Source organism: Phyllopteryx taeniolatus, chromosome 3 (genome assembly GCF_024500385.1).
Source record: "Phyllopteryx taeniolatus isolate TA_2022b chromosome 3, UOR_Ptae_1.2, whole genome shotgun sequence".
Taxonomy (NCBI): Eukaryota; Metazoa; Chordata; class Actinopteri; order Syngnathiformes; family Syngnathidae; genus Phyllopteryx; species Phyllopteryx taeniolatus.
In genome coordinates this window covers 13671494-13687492 of record NC_084504.1, presented here as the reverse complement: position 1 = coordinate 13687492, position 15999 = coordinate 13671494, and the positions used below count along the sequence as shown (strand labels likewise).

The following is a 15999-nucleotide window of genomic DNA, read 5'->3' as shown; positions in this document are numbered from 1 at the left end:
GCACATAGGAACAAACAACCATTCGCACTCACAGTCACACCTACGGGCAATTTAGAGTCTCCAATTAATGCATGTTTTTGGGATGTGGGAGGAAACCGGAGTGCCCGGAGAAAACCCACGCAGGCACGGGGAGAACATGCAAACTCCACACAGGCGGGGCCGGGGATTGAACCCGGGTCCTCAGAACTGTGAGGCTGACGCTCTAACCAGTCGGCCACCGTGCCGCACTCCTTTATATTTAATTATCGATATTTGTAGTGTTACAAATGTAGTTGTAAAAAAAATAAGAAACCATTCTTTTTTTTTTTTACATTTTCCAAATTGATTCAAAACACAAGTGCCCAGATTTTGATTGTTATTAAAATTGTTATTAATTCCAAGAAAATGCTTTCAACTTTATGCTAATGCATATCAGCCACAAAAGAAGGAAACTGACCAAGGGGAAGGCAGCAAACTCCCTGGTGTAAGGTCTGTCCCAAGTGGAGGAGGAGACGCAGGCCAACGAGTGAGGCGACATCTGGAAAGAAACGCGGGTGAGACGGCGGACGGGTCTCCATATTTTTCGGGTCGGCATTTTTAACACGGCGGCGACAATAACCTTGAGGGGGTTGACGCGAGAGTCCATCCTGCCCTCCTCGATGTCGGCGATCTCCTGCCGGATGCCGAGCAGGGCGTCGCAGAAGCGGTCCATCTCCGCTTTGTCCTCAGACTCTGTGGGCTCGATCATCAGCGTTCCCGACACGGGCCACGACATGGTAGGCGCGTGGAACCCTAAAACAAAATACAATTAAATAAAAATCCCAATCTTTTACGCATTTTTGTAGGTAAAAAGTGGGATGTGAAATGACCGTAATCTTGGAGCCTCTTGGCCACGTCCACGGCCTCCACGTTGGCCGTCTTCTTGAAGGGCCTCACGTCCAAAATGAACTCGTGGGCTACGAAGCCTGTTGAAACATACACATTTTGTAACTCTTACATGGAAAACCAAAAACTCACTTGTCCTTTTCCAATCACAAATGTAATAGCTGTCGTGTTTGATGTGGTAAAACGAGTGAGTCCGAGTTCACCAATTCAGTGTTTGTGTTCAGGCCAAAGCCGTGTCTAATATGAAAGTAGTGCTTTGGTGCAATCTAGGGTCCAAGGAACCATATTGAAGTGAGCCAGCCATATCTCATAGAAAAAAAAGTGTTCGCGCCATCTTGTGGTATCTATAGGTGATTACAAACTTTTTGGGTGGGCGTCATTTACTTGCAAATTTTCACTATTCCCGGCGGTGCTCACTCACGAACACCTTTGTGGGGCGTCATCTGTTGCTATGCAGATTAACTGGACACGTGAGTGTACCTTTGGACCCTCTGTAGAGGATCTTATAGTGGCCCTCCAGCCGCTTGGCCATGTAGTTGGCGTTGAGGATGGCAATCTCTGTGGCATGAACTAGCCCCTTGGCGCCCATCATCTTTTATTCACAAACACACGACAAGTATTCATATTAATAAGAGGAACATATGAAGAATACTACTACTGTATATGCTTTTTCAGTGGCGACCTTGATGTAGGCCCAGGAAATGGGCAGGATTGCGCTGGATCCCCACGGCGCGGCGCTGATGGTGCCCAGGGAGCTGCTGCTGTTGACCGAGCGCATGGAGACCACCGGGTGGCTCGGTAGGAACGGTGCCAGGTGGGCTTTCCTGAACGGGGGAGGGGGGAAACGTCAGGCTGCTAATGCTAATGCCAATGCTAAAGTGAAGACTGAGAGAATGTATTCCATGTCCTTGATATCCAGTTCAGGGTACATGTCTAGTACACTCTTTGTCCTCACTAGTAAAACAATTCAGCGTACTAGTAGATATCACTAGGATGCACTAGTAGAATGCCTGTATATGTTTTTTCCACTATAGCATGACATATTTGCAGTCTGGTAGGACACGGGCCATTCTTGTAGGACAAGCACAGGCGTCAACTAGTGCACAATTTTGCCTCACTAGTTACATGGAGACAAAAGTCGGAATGTTCCACAAATGTCTTAAAGTGTAACCATGAGTCTAACATTTTCAAAATCTCAGTCAACACAAGGCGGCGCTTTGAGGTCATTCATTCATTAATCTTCCGTTCATTAGGGTCACGGGCGTGCTGGAGCTATCTTCGGGCGAAGGGCGGGGTACACCCTGAATTGGTCGCCAGCCGATCGCAGGGCACATGTAAACAAACAAGCATTCGCACACACATTCAAACCTACGGGCAATTTAGAGTCTTCGATTAATGCATGTTTTTGGGATGTGGGAGGAAACCGGAGTGCCCAGAAAAAACCCACGCAGACACGGGGAGAACATGCAAACTCCACACAGGCGGGGCCGGGATTTGAACCCCAGTCTTCAGAACTGTGAGGCAGATGTCGGCCCCCTTTGAGGTCATATTTGGAAAAAAATGTCATGTTTGTGACTAGACAATGGGACATGACCAGTGAGAGCCAATCACGAGTGAAGTGACATTTAAAAAAAATAATAATAATAAATAAAAAAGATCTGGGCCTTGCAGCTATTTTTCCAATGTAACTAAAATTGTAACGGAAATTTCCAAAAGCAACTGTAATTTAATGACATTTTCTCCCAGTAATGTGATGGATTACAATTACATACATTTTGTAATTTAATTAAATAATGTCATTATATGTAATTAATTACTCTCCAACACCGCTAGTAGTGCGCGTGGGACTTACACTCCGATGGGTCCCATGCCAGGTCCACCGCCTCCGTGAGGGATACAGAACGTCTTGTGGAGGTTGAGGTGAGACACGTCAGAGCCGTAATCTCCAGGACGACACAGACCTACCTGGAAAAACACATTCACTAGTTTTACTCATGCAACAAGCATAACATACAGTACAGTAGCTTCAAAATACACTCAGCGGCCTCTAGATTAGGTACACCCGCACAATCTGATGACGTCTAACACACTGGTGCCTTGACCGACCAATGAGTTTTCCACGCTCCTGTCTTAATTTTGTATTTTTTTTTGTATTTCGAAAACATGGCTTTGTGAACGCATCCCAAATGACAATCACTAACCAACTACAGTTTGGAACGAATCAACTACAGTTTTCCTACCGAAACAGGTCTGTGGATGATGCAGTTAACATGGGACTGCACTTCATAGAACACCTCGATGGCGCAGGGACCTACGCGAGGGTCTTATTCGTGGATTTCAGCTCTGCGTTCAAAACCATCATTCCCGAACGGCTCTCCTCCAAACATGTTCAGCTCAGCGTCTCACCTGCCATCTGCAGGTGGATTTACAGCTTCCTGACGGTCAGGACACAGCAGGTGAGGCACCTCATCCACACACACCCCCCAAGGATGAGTCCTCTTCCCGCTGCTCTTCTCTCTCTACACAAACGACTGAACCTCAACGCACCCAACTGTCAAACTTCTAAAGTTTGCAGACAACACCACAGCCATCGGCCTCATCAAGGACGGTGACGAGTCTGCGTATCGACAGGAAGTGGAGCGGCTGGAGCTTTGTTGCGGCTGACACGACCTGGAGCTGAACACGCTCAAGAGATGATCGTTGACTTCTGTCCAACTGCCCTGTGTCAGTCGTCGAGACCTTCAGGTTCCTGGGAACTAAAGTCTCTCAGGACCTGCCACAGGAGCTGTTGAGGCAGTTCTACACAGCAGTCATTGAATCAGTCCTGTCGTCATCCATTCCAGTCTGGTTTAGTGCTGCTACAAAAAAGGACAACCTCTGACTGCAACAGACAGTCAGGAGTGCGGGAAAAAAAAAATCTTCTGTACCCCCCTACCTACTCTTGGAACTTGCACGCTGCCAGAACTAAGACAGGAGCATGCAAAATCCTCTTGGACAGTCCACGTCCTGGTCACCACCTCTTCCAGCTCCTTCCCTCAGGTAGACGCCATCAAACAATGCAAACCAAAACCAGCAGACATTCCAACAGCTTCTTCCCTCTTGCCATTAACTTCTTAAACAGCTGACTTACAATTCCACTGTAACATGCTGCCAATTTCGCACATCTCTGTTGAGTCACTACTACATTATTTGTGCACTCACTCTAGTAGTCTCGTCACTCTGCACCATTTGCATATCTGTTGTTGACCAAGAATGGCCCACCCGTGTACTTGAGAAGTATCTGCACCATTTGCACCATTGTCAGTGTACCAGATTATCGCACAATTAGTCACTTCAAACTACTCTGGATTGCCAGAGGACTCCGCATCATTTGCACAATTCATTCATTGTATCAGCATTACCACATTACTGGTAACCTTTCATTGCTCAATGACTCTCCGTACTCTGTTTTTAAAAGTATATTTTGTCACAGTGGCATGGAAGAACGAATCAGTACATGAAGTGATTCTTTTCAGTACATTCACTCAAAAGATTGGAATGTTGGAACGAATTGTTTGTGAACAACAACACTACACTCGAGCCCAGTCTACTGCAGCGCTCCGGCCCCCCAAAAGAAAACGCTGTGTGGTGCACAAAAGGGCACTGATATAATCAAATTGAGTGTGCATTTGGCATTTTCAATGTCCATGCACTGTGATTGGCTGGCAACCAGTTCAGGGTGTACCCCGCCTCCTGCCCGATGATAGCTGGGATAGGCTCCGGCACGCCCGCGACCCTAGTGAGGAGAAGGGGCTCAGAAAATGGATGGATGAATGTGCATGCACATCTGGGCACCACTTATGTGCATCCCTGGTTACATTGTCTGTTACATGTGTTGCTTCACCGTTTTCGTTCAAATATTCATTGTTTAAAAGGGTACCGCGACAACGGTAGACAGACTTTCATAAGGTTAAGTTACACATGTGGTTTGATTAAATACAAAATGTGTCAAGGACTGGTTCCCATCTGCCAAACTGCAGCTTGTGAAGTTCGCTGCCACTATCGGCGCTCTTAAGTCAAATTTTTGCTCTGAACTCAAGACAAAAAAGAATTGCGCCCCGCGACAGCTTTTATTTCGAAAAACTTATAAGTAAGGTCACTCATAAGTCAGGGTACCACTGTATTAGGGGACGTTCTGTGTCCGAGTCATGTGATTGGTTGTCTGCCTGGTGGTAGCGCGGGGATCAAAGATCATCTATTTACGAGCATATAAGACACACACACACCACGCGCACGTACCTGGGCGTTCATGTTGGCACCGTCCAGGTAGACCTGGCCACCGTGCTGGTGGATGAGGTCACACACATCCTGAATTTGCTCCTCAAACACACCGAACGTTGACGGGTATGTGATCATCATGGCCGCCAGGTTGGCCTTGTGCTTGTCCACCTGGAAGACAGAGGAGGCCGTTTAAGTCAATCGGGACAAAACTTTGTCTTTTTTGTGCGATTAAAAGCGCTTATTGCATTATTTACAGAGAAAATTAGATAAAATATTGAAAACATTTTACTAACAAAAACTAATTGAAATAAATTAAAGTATACAAGGTAAAATAGAAATACAAATAATTCCATAATTACAAATACGAAATTACAATGGAAAACATTTGGTTATTTAAGGTTTACAATTTAAAGAGAAACCTGAGAAAAATGATTTTACGTTTTTGCTAGCAAACTTACAAATGTTTAAAAAAGTATAGAAAATTAAACAACACATTTGGGTGTGCATTATTTACAAAGCAAATTAAGAAAATATTGGAAACATTTTTCTAGCAACTTTAATGAGGAAATTTCAATTTAAAATAAAATATAATTTAAACGAATAAAACATTTGGTTTTTCAGAAAGAACATTCAGGAATTATTCTGTGTGTGTGTGTGGGGGGGTCTGCAATGTTGGAAAAAGTTTGCGCAGTTTGGTGTCCACCAACGGGTTCGGGGATTGGCGCCACGACAGGCACCAACCACCTTACAGCCACAGCTCCGGTCGGCCGCCTCAGCAATGGAGGCACGGAACATGGTCCACTCGGACTTGATGTACCCCGCCTCCCCCAGAATGTGAGCAAAGTTCTGTCGGAGGTGGGAGTTGAAACTCCTTCTGACAGGGGATTCCGCCAGACGTTCCCAGCAGACCCTCACAATACGCTTGGGCCTGCCATGTGGGACCGGCATCTTCCCCCACCATCGGAGCCAACTCACCACCAGGTGGTGATCATTTGACAGCTCGGCCCCTCTCTTCACCCGAGTGTCCAAGACATGCGGCCGCAAGTCCGATATCGCGACCACAAAGTTGATCATCGAACTGCGACCTCAGGTGTCCTGGTGCCAAGTGCACGTGTGGACATTCTTATTCTTGAACATGGTGTTCGTTATGGACAATCCGTGATTAGCACAGAAGTCCAATAACAGAACACCGCTCGGGTTTTGATCGGGAGGGTCGTTCCTCCCAATCACGCCCTTCCAGGTCTCACTGTCATTGCCCACGTGAGCATTAAAGTCCCCCAGCAGAATGATGGAGTCCCCAGCGGGAGCACTCTCCAGCACCCCCTCCAAGGACTCCAAAAATGGTGGGTACTCTGAACTGCTGTTTGGTGCAAAGGCACAAACAACAGTCAGGACCCGTCCCCCCACCCGAAGGCGGAGGGAGGCTACCCTCTCGTCCACCGGGGTGAACCCCAACTTACAGGCGCCGAGCCGGGGGTCAATAAGTATACCCACACCTGCTCGGCGCCTCTCACCGTGGGCAACTCCAGAGTGGAAGAGAGTTCAACCCCTCTCCAGAGGACTGGTACCAGAGCCCAAGCTGCGCGTGGAAGCGAGTCCGACTATATCTAGTCGGAACTTCTCGACCTCACACACCAGCTCGGGCTCCTTCCCTGCCAGTGAGGTGACATTCCACATCCCTAGAGCTAGGTTCTGTAGCCGGGGATCGGATCGCCAAGGTCCCCGCCTTCGGCCACCGCCCAGCTCGCACTGCACCCGACCCCTATGGCCCCTCCCACAGGTGGCGAGCCCATGGGAAGGGGGACCCTCGTTACCCTTTCGGGCTATGCCCGGCCGGGCCCCATGGGTGCAGGACCGGCTACCAGGCGCTCGCCTTCGAGCCCCACCTCCAGGCCTGGCCCCAGAGGGGGGCCCCGGTGACCCGCGTCCGGGCAAAGGAAACCTGAGTCCATTTTTTGTCGTCATCCTAAGGGGTCTTTGAGCTGTGCTTTGCTTTTTTTAAATAAAATATAAAAATGTAAAAAAGGCTTTTAATTACCTAGATGCTGCAAGATGGCACCAAAGCATTATTTCTATTCGGTAGCACTTTCACCCATGTCATAGAAGCTCATTCCTCTACTTAAACATAGTTCCTTTTCACCAAGAGGAAACAAGATGGCGCCAAAGACCTACTTTTCAATTAGATGGGGGCTCTGGCGATCACTGTACATTAACAATAGTTAAGGTGTATTATTTGCAGAGGAATTAAGGAAAATATTGGAAAACTGTTGCAAAAACAAAACAAAACTAACGTTTAAATTAAAAACATGACAAACTTAAACACAAACACAAAATTATAAAAATATATTTTAGTATATTTTTCAAACTTTTACAAATGTCAAATTTAAGAACTGCAAAAATATACATTTAAAAAATAATTTTGATAAGTGGGCGTGATACCAGGGCTTTGAGCTGGACCATGTCGATGTTGCCGTCTTTGTCCACCTCCACCACTTGCACCTTCATGCCCGCCATCTGAGCGCTGGCCGGGTTTGTACCGTGTGCAGACTTGGGGATCAAACATACCTGCGACAAAAAGACATCTTGTCAATAAAGGTATCAAGATGCCATTTCATCAGTTCACCGGGTTTGTTTTGTCCAACCCCTGATTGAGATGGACCTTAATTACTTTTCTACATTAATCATAGCAACAGGCAAGAATAAGTTTAAACTCACCATGGAGGTTATTATTTTATCATTTCTTTTGTGCCATTCTAGAAATGTATGTATCATAAAAAAAATAAATCAGTCTCATCATGAAATAAATACACACAGAAATATCAAATAGTTAAATCATTTCCATCCCTCCATCCTTTTTGATAATAAGTTAATTCTAGATTTGTTTTTATTTTTAAAACAAAAAAATCTAATCCTGATTTTTCTGTCCTTCGTTATGTTGTTCTAAATTTAATTTGATTTAAAATACATATAAATACATTTAAAAAATAAAATACAATAATCAAATTGAGATTTCTGTGTCATTTTGGTCAGCTATTTTACTTTTTTTAAATACAGTAATATTTTAGATATTTTTAACTTTCTTATGAAGAGGGTAAAATTCAAATTGTTTTTCTAGTGGGCTATTCAAGATTTTATTTCTTAATTCATATAAAGTATATACATGAAAAGTAAATTTATGATAAATTACAAAGTATAAATGAAACAAGCAATGACTTTAAAATTCAGATTATTCAATGTTTTCAATCAGCGACTGTAGACTTTTTAAAAGTGTAAAATACATTTATATCAATACATAGTGTAGATAAATTAAAATAAAATGGTATTTATTTATTTAAATTTTGAATTACAATGTGACAAACATCCTGCAGCAGTGATCTCAATGTTTGTATTTGTTTTTTTGTGACCTGAATGGTTAAGCGTCCTGCTGGTCACTCACTAATTGATCTGCTGCCTTATTAGGGTGACACTCAATGACATTGCACAATAGAGCTTGACCTGCGGCTTGGGCAACGTCCACAAATGACACAGAGGCGGCCTCGGCAAAATGTAAATGCCAAATATGGAATCTTGTCAATTTGGACTTTGACTCTTTCAAGACCGGCTCCCTATCAAAGACGCGCAGACAAAGACCATTACCAAAAAGAGAACAGGCATTAGAGTACAAGTACAAAGAGTCCAGTCAGCCTTTCTTTAATCTCAGGGGACTTCTTATCTGAAAGTGGTGACCAATCGGCAAACGTGTTAAACGGTGATGTCATAGTGACCCATTGTAGCTCAGTGTATGGACAAGAAATGTGGGTGATAAGAATTCATTTCAGCAATGAGTATAAAGTTATTGCCATGAGAATGAAGTTGTAAGGCTACATGGAAAAAGCTGTAGCTGTAATACGGGAATTAAGTCATAAATTATGAGAAAGAAGTTGCATAAAGAATATAGTAAAAAAACAAAACATTGTCCTATGTCAGGATATTGACAATAATAATGGTAAAAGTAATGTTACTTTGGGAAAGTTGTAGTAGTAGTAGTTTCGGGAATAAAATCATAAGCTTACTTGAAAAAAAGTAAGGATACAAGAAAAAAGTAATGGTAGGTGGGGCAAGTTGTAATGAGTAAAGTTTTAGTCAGGGAATAAAGTTGTAATACGTTACGGGAATAACATAATAATGTTATAGTAGTTAGGAGAATAAAGTTATAGTTAAAGAAAATAAAGTTATGAAGATAAAAGCATAAAGAATAAAGTTACATTTTTTTGTAGTTGTAGTTACGACAATAAAGTAAGGTTACGAGAAAAAAAGTTGTAATATGTTACAAGGATAAAGTTGTAATATTTACGAGAAAGGCGTTGTCATAGGTAAGAGAATTGTAAGACATTACAAGAATAAAGGTAATGTAGCGGTTATTATTGTTATGAAAAATGTCAGATTTCAGTTCCTGTCCTTCCCTCACAGGGTGTAGCACTACTGACCCATACAACACTCAAATCCATTGTGTCATTGTACTTGTTATATAATGCTTTACTTTCCTCAACTTGTTTACAGCTAGTGCTTTGTCTTTTGTTGTCTTCTTTTCCTATATTATTTAGTTACTTTTTTAGTCTCTCTCCTTTGTTTTTTCTGTCACTCCCTTTTAAAAACTTTGTTCTATTCGACTAAACGACTGTACAGTAATTCTCAATAAATATCCATCAGAATACAAAGAAACCACAGTGGCAGCTTAATAAGTCCACTGTGACACAGTAAAACTGTTCCGGGGAAAAAAGGGATACAGCTCTTCCTTTCTGATTGACCTAACAACCAAACAAGGAAAAAAAGAAGAAAAAAAAAATTAAGTCGTAAATTTACAAGAATCACTTACGCTTCTTGAGCTCTCCCCCTTTGAATTGAGGTAGGCCTTAATGGCTGCCAGCCCAGCATATTCGCCCTGAGCGCCACTGGAGCACAAAACAAATGGTTAAGTACGTACAAACAAACAAACACACACACAGCACTAAATATACAATTGGCATTCAAATGACATAACATTTGCTGAGCCTACAGGTAATTACATTAACCACACTGGCCTGCAGAATTCACCAACCCAACTACTCTACATGTACAATAGTTGGTGACACTTTCAGGTAGAATTACTACTATTTTTTTTCAAAACTACGCCTTTATTCCCCTGACATTATTGTTGTACCTCGTTTCTGGTAATATAATGACATAATCTTCCGAAAAAAAAGCCTCAAATTGACCAGAGTATAATACACAGTTTTTACTACTAGAATTGTTTTTTTTCCCCTCTCAACTACAAACCCCAATTCCAACAAAGTTGGGACGTTGTGTAAAACGTAAATAAAAACAGAATGCAATGATTTGCAAATCCTTTTCAACCTATATTGAATTGAATACACTATAAAGACATTTAAGTTTCAAATTGATAAACTATTGTTTTTTGCAAATATTCATTCATTTTGAAGTTGATGTCTGCAGCACGTTCCGAAAAAGCATGGAAAAGGGCATGTTTACAACTATGTTACAGCACCTTGTCTTTTAACAACACTTAAGTGTTTGGGAACTCAGGACAACAATTGTTGAAGATTCGTATGAGGATTAATTTCCCATTCTTGCTTGTTGTAAAACGTCAGTTGCTCAACAGTCTGGGGTCTCTGTTGTCGTATTTTGCATTTCATAATATGCCACACATTTTCAGTGGAAGACAGGTCAGGACTGCTGGCAGGCGAGTCCAGTACTTGCACTCTTTTACTACGAAGCCACGCTGTTGTAACATGTCACGAATGTGGTTTGGCATTGTCTTGCTGGAAAAAGCAGAGACGGCACTGAAAAGTTCATTACCTTTATGAACAGAATTTCTCGGTGCAGCCGGGGTTTTGAGGGGGTTTGGTTTGATGATATCATTATCAAGTCGCTGCTTTTTGCAGATGATGTAGTTCTGATGGCTTCATTAGGGCGTGATCTCCAACACTCGCTGCAACGGTTCGCAGCTGAGTGTGAAGCGGCTGGGATCAAAATCAGCACCTCCAAATCTGAGACCATGGTTCTCAGTTGGAAAAGGGTGGAGTACCCTCTTCGGGTCAGGGAGGAGATCCTTCCCCAAGTGAAGGAGTTCTCAGGGTCTTGTTCACGAGTGTGGGAAGAATTGAGCGAGAGATCTATAGGCAGATCGGTGCAGCATTTGCAGTGATGTGAAGAAAGAGCTCAGCTGAAAGGAAAAGCTCTCGATTTACTGGTTGATCTGTGTTCCTACCCTCACCAATGTTCACGAGCTATGGATTGTGAACGAAACAACAAGATCGCGGATACAAGCGGCCGAAATGAGTTTACTTCACAGTTACGACTTCCTTGTAACTTTGCAACTACCATGACTTTTTCTCGTAACTTTACTCCTTTTTTCTTGTAACTTTTCTTGTAATAGTATCTATTTTTTCCAAATAAAAGGTACAATATCATAATCGCCCAAGTCATCAGTGTCACAATATCAATAAAATGCTAATATCCTTTACGTCAGTGTAGATTCTCAGTAATCTAGGTCATGGTAAACTGCAAAGGTTCAATGGAGACAACTAGACTCTGCTTTTTTGGTGAATTTGTTTTCAGAAAACATTCAAAAAGGACTTGAGCAATTGCGCTATTTGGCTAACGATATGAAAATAAAGATACCATTTTGGGCATGAGGTGAAATCCGTTAAAAACACCATTATTTTGTGCTATACATGTGTTATTATAATTTATTAAATCAATGATGTTTTCCAATATTATGACTATTGCTTCATTTGTCTTTAGTATAGTAAATAGTAACTAATAATGGACCAAAATGTGTGTTCTGCACAAGCGTGAAAGGACAACTTTAATCTCATGTATCCCAGTTGGATTGAAAAATGAGTCTTTACAAGCTTTTTAATTTGACGATGAGCACATCCCATCCTGAGGTCACCTGTTTGGCTGGAAGGAGATCTTGTCATATCCTGTCACCTCACAGAGGTCCTTTTCCAGCTGCTTGAAGAGCTTCTGGTAGCCTTCGGCTTGCTCCAGAGGCACGAATGGGTGAATGTTGGCAAACTCCCTCCAGGTGATTGGCTAAAACAAACACATATTAAATTTTATTGAGGTAAAAGGTACAAATATAACCTTCAAAACAAGACTTTCTGATTGGTTAGAGATAAGTGACTCACCATTAGCTCTGAGGAGCTATTCAGCTTCATGGTGCAGGAGCCCTAAACAGTCCCCATAATTATTATTATTCATCATTATATATTTTTTTAAGTGCTACTGCGGTTGAGTTCTCACCAGTGGGATCATGCTGTGCACGAGCGAGATGTCTTTGTTCTCCAAGCGCTTCATATAGCGTACAATGTTTGTCTCCGAGTGGTAACTGAGGACGACCCAAAGCAGGATGGTTAGCAACATGCTAACGATAGTATAAAAGGCTGACTGGGCGTGATATCATGTTTCAATTCGAGCTAAACTAAAAGATAATAGAGGCCAAGACTGGATTATTTATGAACCCAGTAAAGATAAAAGCCTGTGAGCAAAGACTGGCAGTTTGAGAAAACTCACTGCCTGAGCCCATAAATGTTAACAGAGAACAAGACTGACAAAAGTTCACTTTGGTGGCTAACGCTGTTAACTTCAAAGCAATCAGGGGGAACAACAAATCTTATTAGATCACATATGTCATCAGGTTAGAATTGAATGCTAGTTGATGACACGATTAAAAACACACACGCACACACACACACACACACTATATGAACGACTGAAAATGATTACCCTAGTTAAGATAAAGATGAGCGGCTAACACTCAAGAGGAAAAACATATCTTGGGAACGTTCGGAAATCCAATGTGACATGTTAGATAACATATGCCATCACATCATTGCTCCAGTTAGCATGGAATGCTAGCTCATGACAAGAAAAATGATTAAAAAAACAAAACTACCTGACCTACTAAATGTTATTAGAGGACAAGACTGATAAAAGTTCACGTTAGCAGCTAACACTAATTATAGTTCATTACATGACAAATATAAATGACAACACAGACTCAGACAGTACAGAAAATTATGGCCCCATTGAAGATAAATGTTAGTGGCTAACACTCAAGAGGAACGACATGTCTTGTAAGACACCATATGCTATCACATTAGGGCTCCACTAAGCATGGAATGCTAGTTCATGACAACACAAACTATTACAAAAATAAAAAATACCTCAGCTACTAATTGTTGTTATATGTTAAAAGTTCACTCTAGCGGCTAACGTTGGTGTCAAAACACTCAAGAGGAACAACAAATCTTGTTAGGTCATGTATACCATCACACAATAGATAACATGGAATTCTAGTTCATGACGAAAGTAACTCTCCACCTGTTGAAGACCTTGTGCGCCAGGTACTTGCTGGACCTCTTGAAAGGACTTCCCATTATGCCCTTCATCCGCTCACCCATCTTCTCAGCTATCAGCTCCTAAAAAGAAAATAAAAGCACACCGCCCTGGGATTAGCCCAAAGCAACAAAACGGGATGGGTAGAAAATAAGCATTGGTGTCAACATACGGCGGAAGATTCACAGCCAAAGACCCATAGCAAGTCATCCAGGTCTCTTTCTGTCACAGTCTCGTCCAGCGATACACCCAACTGCAATGAGCAAAGAAACAAAAATTAAACAAAACAGCAGCAGCACATTTGCAGAAGTGAGTTTCAGTTGTTAAAATTTCACATCTGTGTCCCGCCTTGCCGCTTTGCCTTTTCACACAGCCGCTGTCCCACCTCCTCACAATTCACAGGCTGAGTTCACAACTTCATTCTGTGTTGATACTTTTCACACAGAACAGCCATTCCATCAAAAGAGAAACAGAAACATGAAAGCAGAAAGGTTACTCTTCAATCTTAGTTTTGTGATCTTGACAACACGATCTATGACTGACAAGAGGTCCAGATTTGGCAACCTATGACCAGCCTGCTACCGATGTAGCCCCAGATCTCTATTGTTCCCCAGGTGCATCCATATGAGTTGTCCCACCTTCTAAGATCAATGGAAGACCCTACTAGGAACCTATCTCGGATCATTTGGACACTCCACCACTTTAAAAAGGTAAACTAATCGGAAGAAGCTTCATCATGCAACAAGACAGTGACCGCATACACACTGCCAACACAACAAAGAACTTCATCAGGGGTAAAAAGTGGAAGGTCTTTGACTGGCCAAGTCAATCACCGGACCTTAACCAAATAGAGCATGCATTTTACCTCCTGAAGAGGAGACTGAAGGGAGAAACCCCCAGAAACAAACAAGAACTGAAAGAGCCTGCAGTAAAGGCCTGGAAAAGTATTTAAAATGAAGAATCCAACAGTCTGGTAAAGTCAATGGGTCGCAGGCTTGATGCAGTTATTGCAAGTAAAGGTTATTCCACCAAATATTAAATGTTATTCACTTTAAGTAAATTTAATCACGTGTGTTCTAATTACTTTTGCTCACATGAAAAGTGGGTGGCTTCAAACAAAAGGTGCTCTGTCCAGAGTTGTTTAACACATCTAGATGTAAATACCATGAAATAAAAGCTGGAATTCTGAACATTTGTCTCATATTCCTCTTTGGATCTGAAACCCAAATGTCTTCAGTATACAACAAAAACAAAGGAATTGACATTGCCGTTCCAATACTTTGAAGGGGACTAAATAAAATGAATTATTATTATTAGTATTAGACAAAGAAAATAGATGAAACAGTGATAACTCTAGACTCTAAGTAGCTAAAGCGCTTGAAGTCCTCACCACTCCGTCAGCGTAGACCCTGAGGTTGATGTTCCTCTGTGCGGCTCTCTCCAGGATGTCCTTGGCCGCCACACCACAGGTGATCTTCAGTGTGTCAAAGAACATCTCGCTGTGCAGCCGGTGTCCTGCTCTCTTCAGACCTGGACCACAACAATGACTTACTAGTCAGGTTTTTGCTCACAGGGTGAAGGACCTTACCCTCGGCGAGTATAAGAGTGGCGTTGTGCGTCCTCTCGGCAATGTGTTTGAGTCCTTGCGGGCCGTGGTAGAGTGCGAACATGGCGGCCATATTAGCCAGCAGAGCCTGGTTGTCGGGAAATGAGCCCACTTAGGATGCGATGAGATATTTTTGTGAGGTGTTTGGGTTCTGAAGTCCTACCTGAGCTGTGCAGATGTTGCTGGTGGCTTTGTCTCTGCGGATGTGCTGCTCCCTGGTCTGTAGTGCGAGCCGAAATACTTCCTTTCCTGCAGCATCCCTTACATAAATAAACAAATAAATAAATAAATGTGTGTGTGTGTATGTAATTTGTTTTCAACCTTTAACTTTAACACCTACATAACATACACGACTCTCAAAAAGTTAGGGATAGTCTTCTTTCGGGTGAAATTGCTGGATTAACCTAAAATGCACTATAACCCCATCCACCCATCCATCCATTTTCTGAGCCGCTTATCCTCACAAGGGTCGCAGGAGTGCTGCAGCCTATCCCAGCTATCATCGGGCAGGAGGCGGGGTACACCCTGAACTGGTTGCCAGCCAATCACAGGGCACATACAAACAAACAACCATTCGCACACACATTCACACCTACGGGCAATTTAGAGTCGTCAATTAAGCTACCATGCATGTTTTTGGGATGTGGGAGGAAACCGGAGTGCCCGGAGAAAACCCACGCAGCCACAGGGAGAACATCTAAACCCCACACAGGCGGGGCCGGGGGATTGAACCCCGATCCTCAGAACTGTGAGGCAGACGCTCTAACCAGTCGTCCACTGTGAACTATAACCTTTACAGGTTAACTTAATTTGACCTGCTCTAAATGTTTTAATGCACATGTCCAACTGTTCGCTATTTCAGTACTTTTTGTAGAAGTTTCTGTTCT

The 15999-nt window shown here is 42.7% G+C and overlaps 1 protein-coding gene across 1 annotated transcript in view; it reads right to left on the bottom strand.

Annotated features, from left to right (window-relative positions):
* The window catches only part of gldc (glycine dehydrogenase (decarboxylating)), a 30436-nt gene that overhangs the window by 2989 nt on the left and 11448 nt on the right, over window positions 1-15999 (bottom strand). Inside the window, exons 8-24 of the mRNA XM_061767066.1 lie at window positions 15276-15372; window positions 15095-15200; window positions 14897-15036; window positions 13679-13759; window positions 13492-13589; window positions 12412-12496; window positions 12297-12338; window positions 12059-12201; window positions 9980-10055; window positions 7564-7689; window positions 5143-5292; window positions 2717-2829; window positions 1547-1688; window positions 1345-1456; window positions 849-944; window positions 599-771; window positions 437-517 (exon numbers count right to left, since the gene is read on the bottom strand). Coding sequence (XP_061623050.1) covers window positions 437-517; window positions 599-771; window positions 849-944; window positions 1345-1456; window positions 1547-1688; window positions 2717-2829; window positions 5143-5292; window positions 7564-7689; window positions 9980-10055; window positions 12059-12201; window positions 12297-12338; window positions 12412-12496; window positions 13492-13589; window positions 13679-13759; window positions 14897-15036; window positions 15095-15200; window positions 15276-15372 — 1861 coding nt within the window. The remainder of the gene's footprint in view (window positions 1-436; window positions 518-598; window positions 772-848; window positions 945-1344; window positions 1457-1546; window positions 1689-2716; window positions 2830-5142; window positions 5293-7563; window positions 7690-9979; window positions 10056-12058; window positions 12202-12296; window positions 12339-12411; window positions 12497-13491; window positions 13590-13678; window positions 13760-14896; window positions 15037-15094; window positions 15201-15275; window positions 15373-15999) is intronic.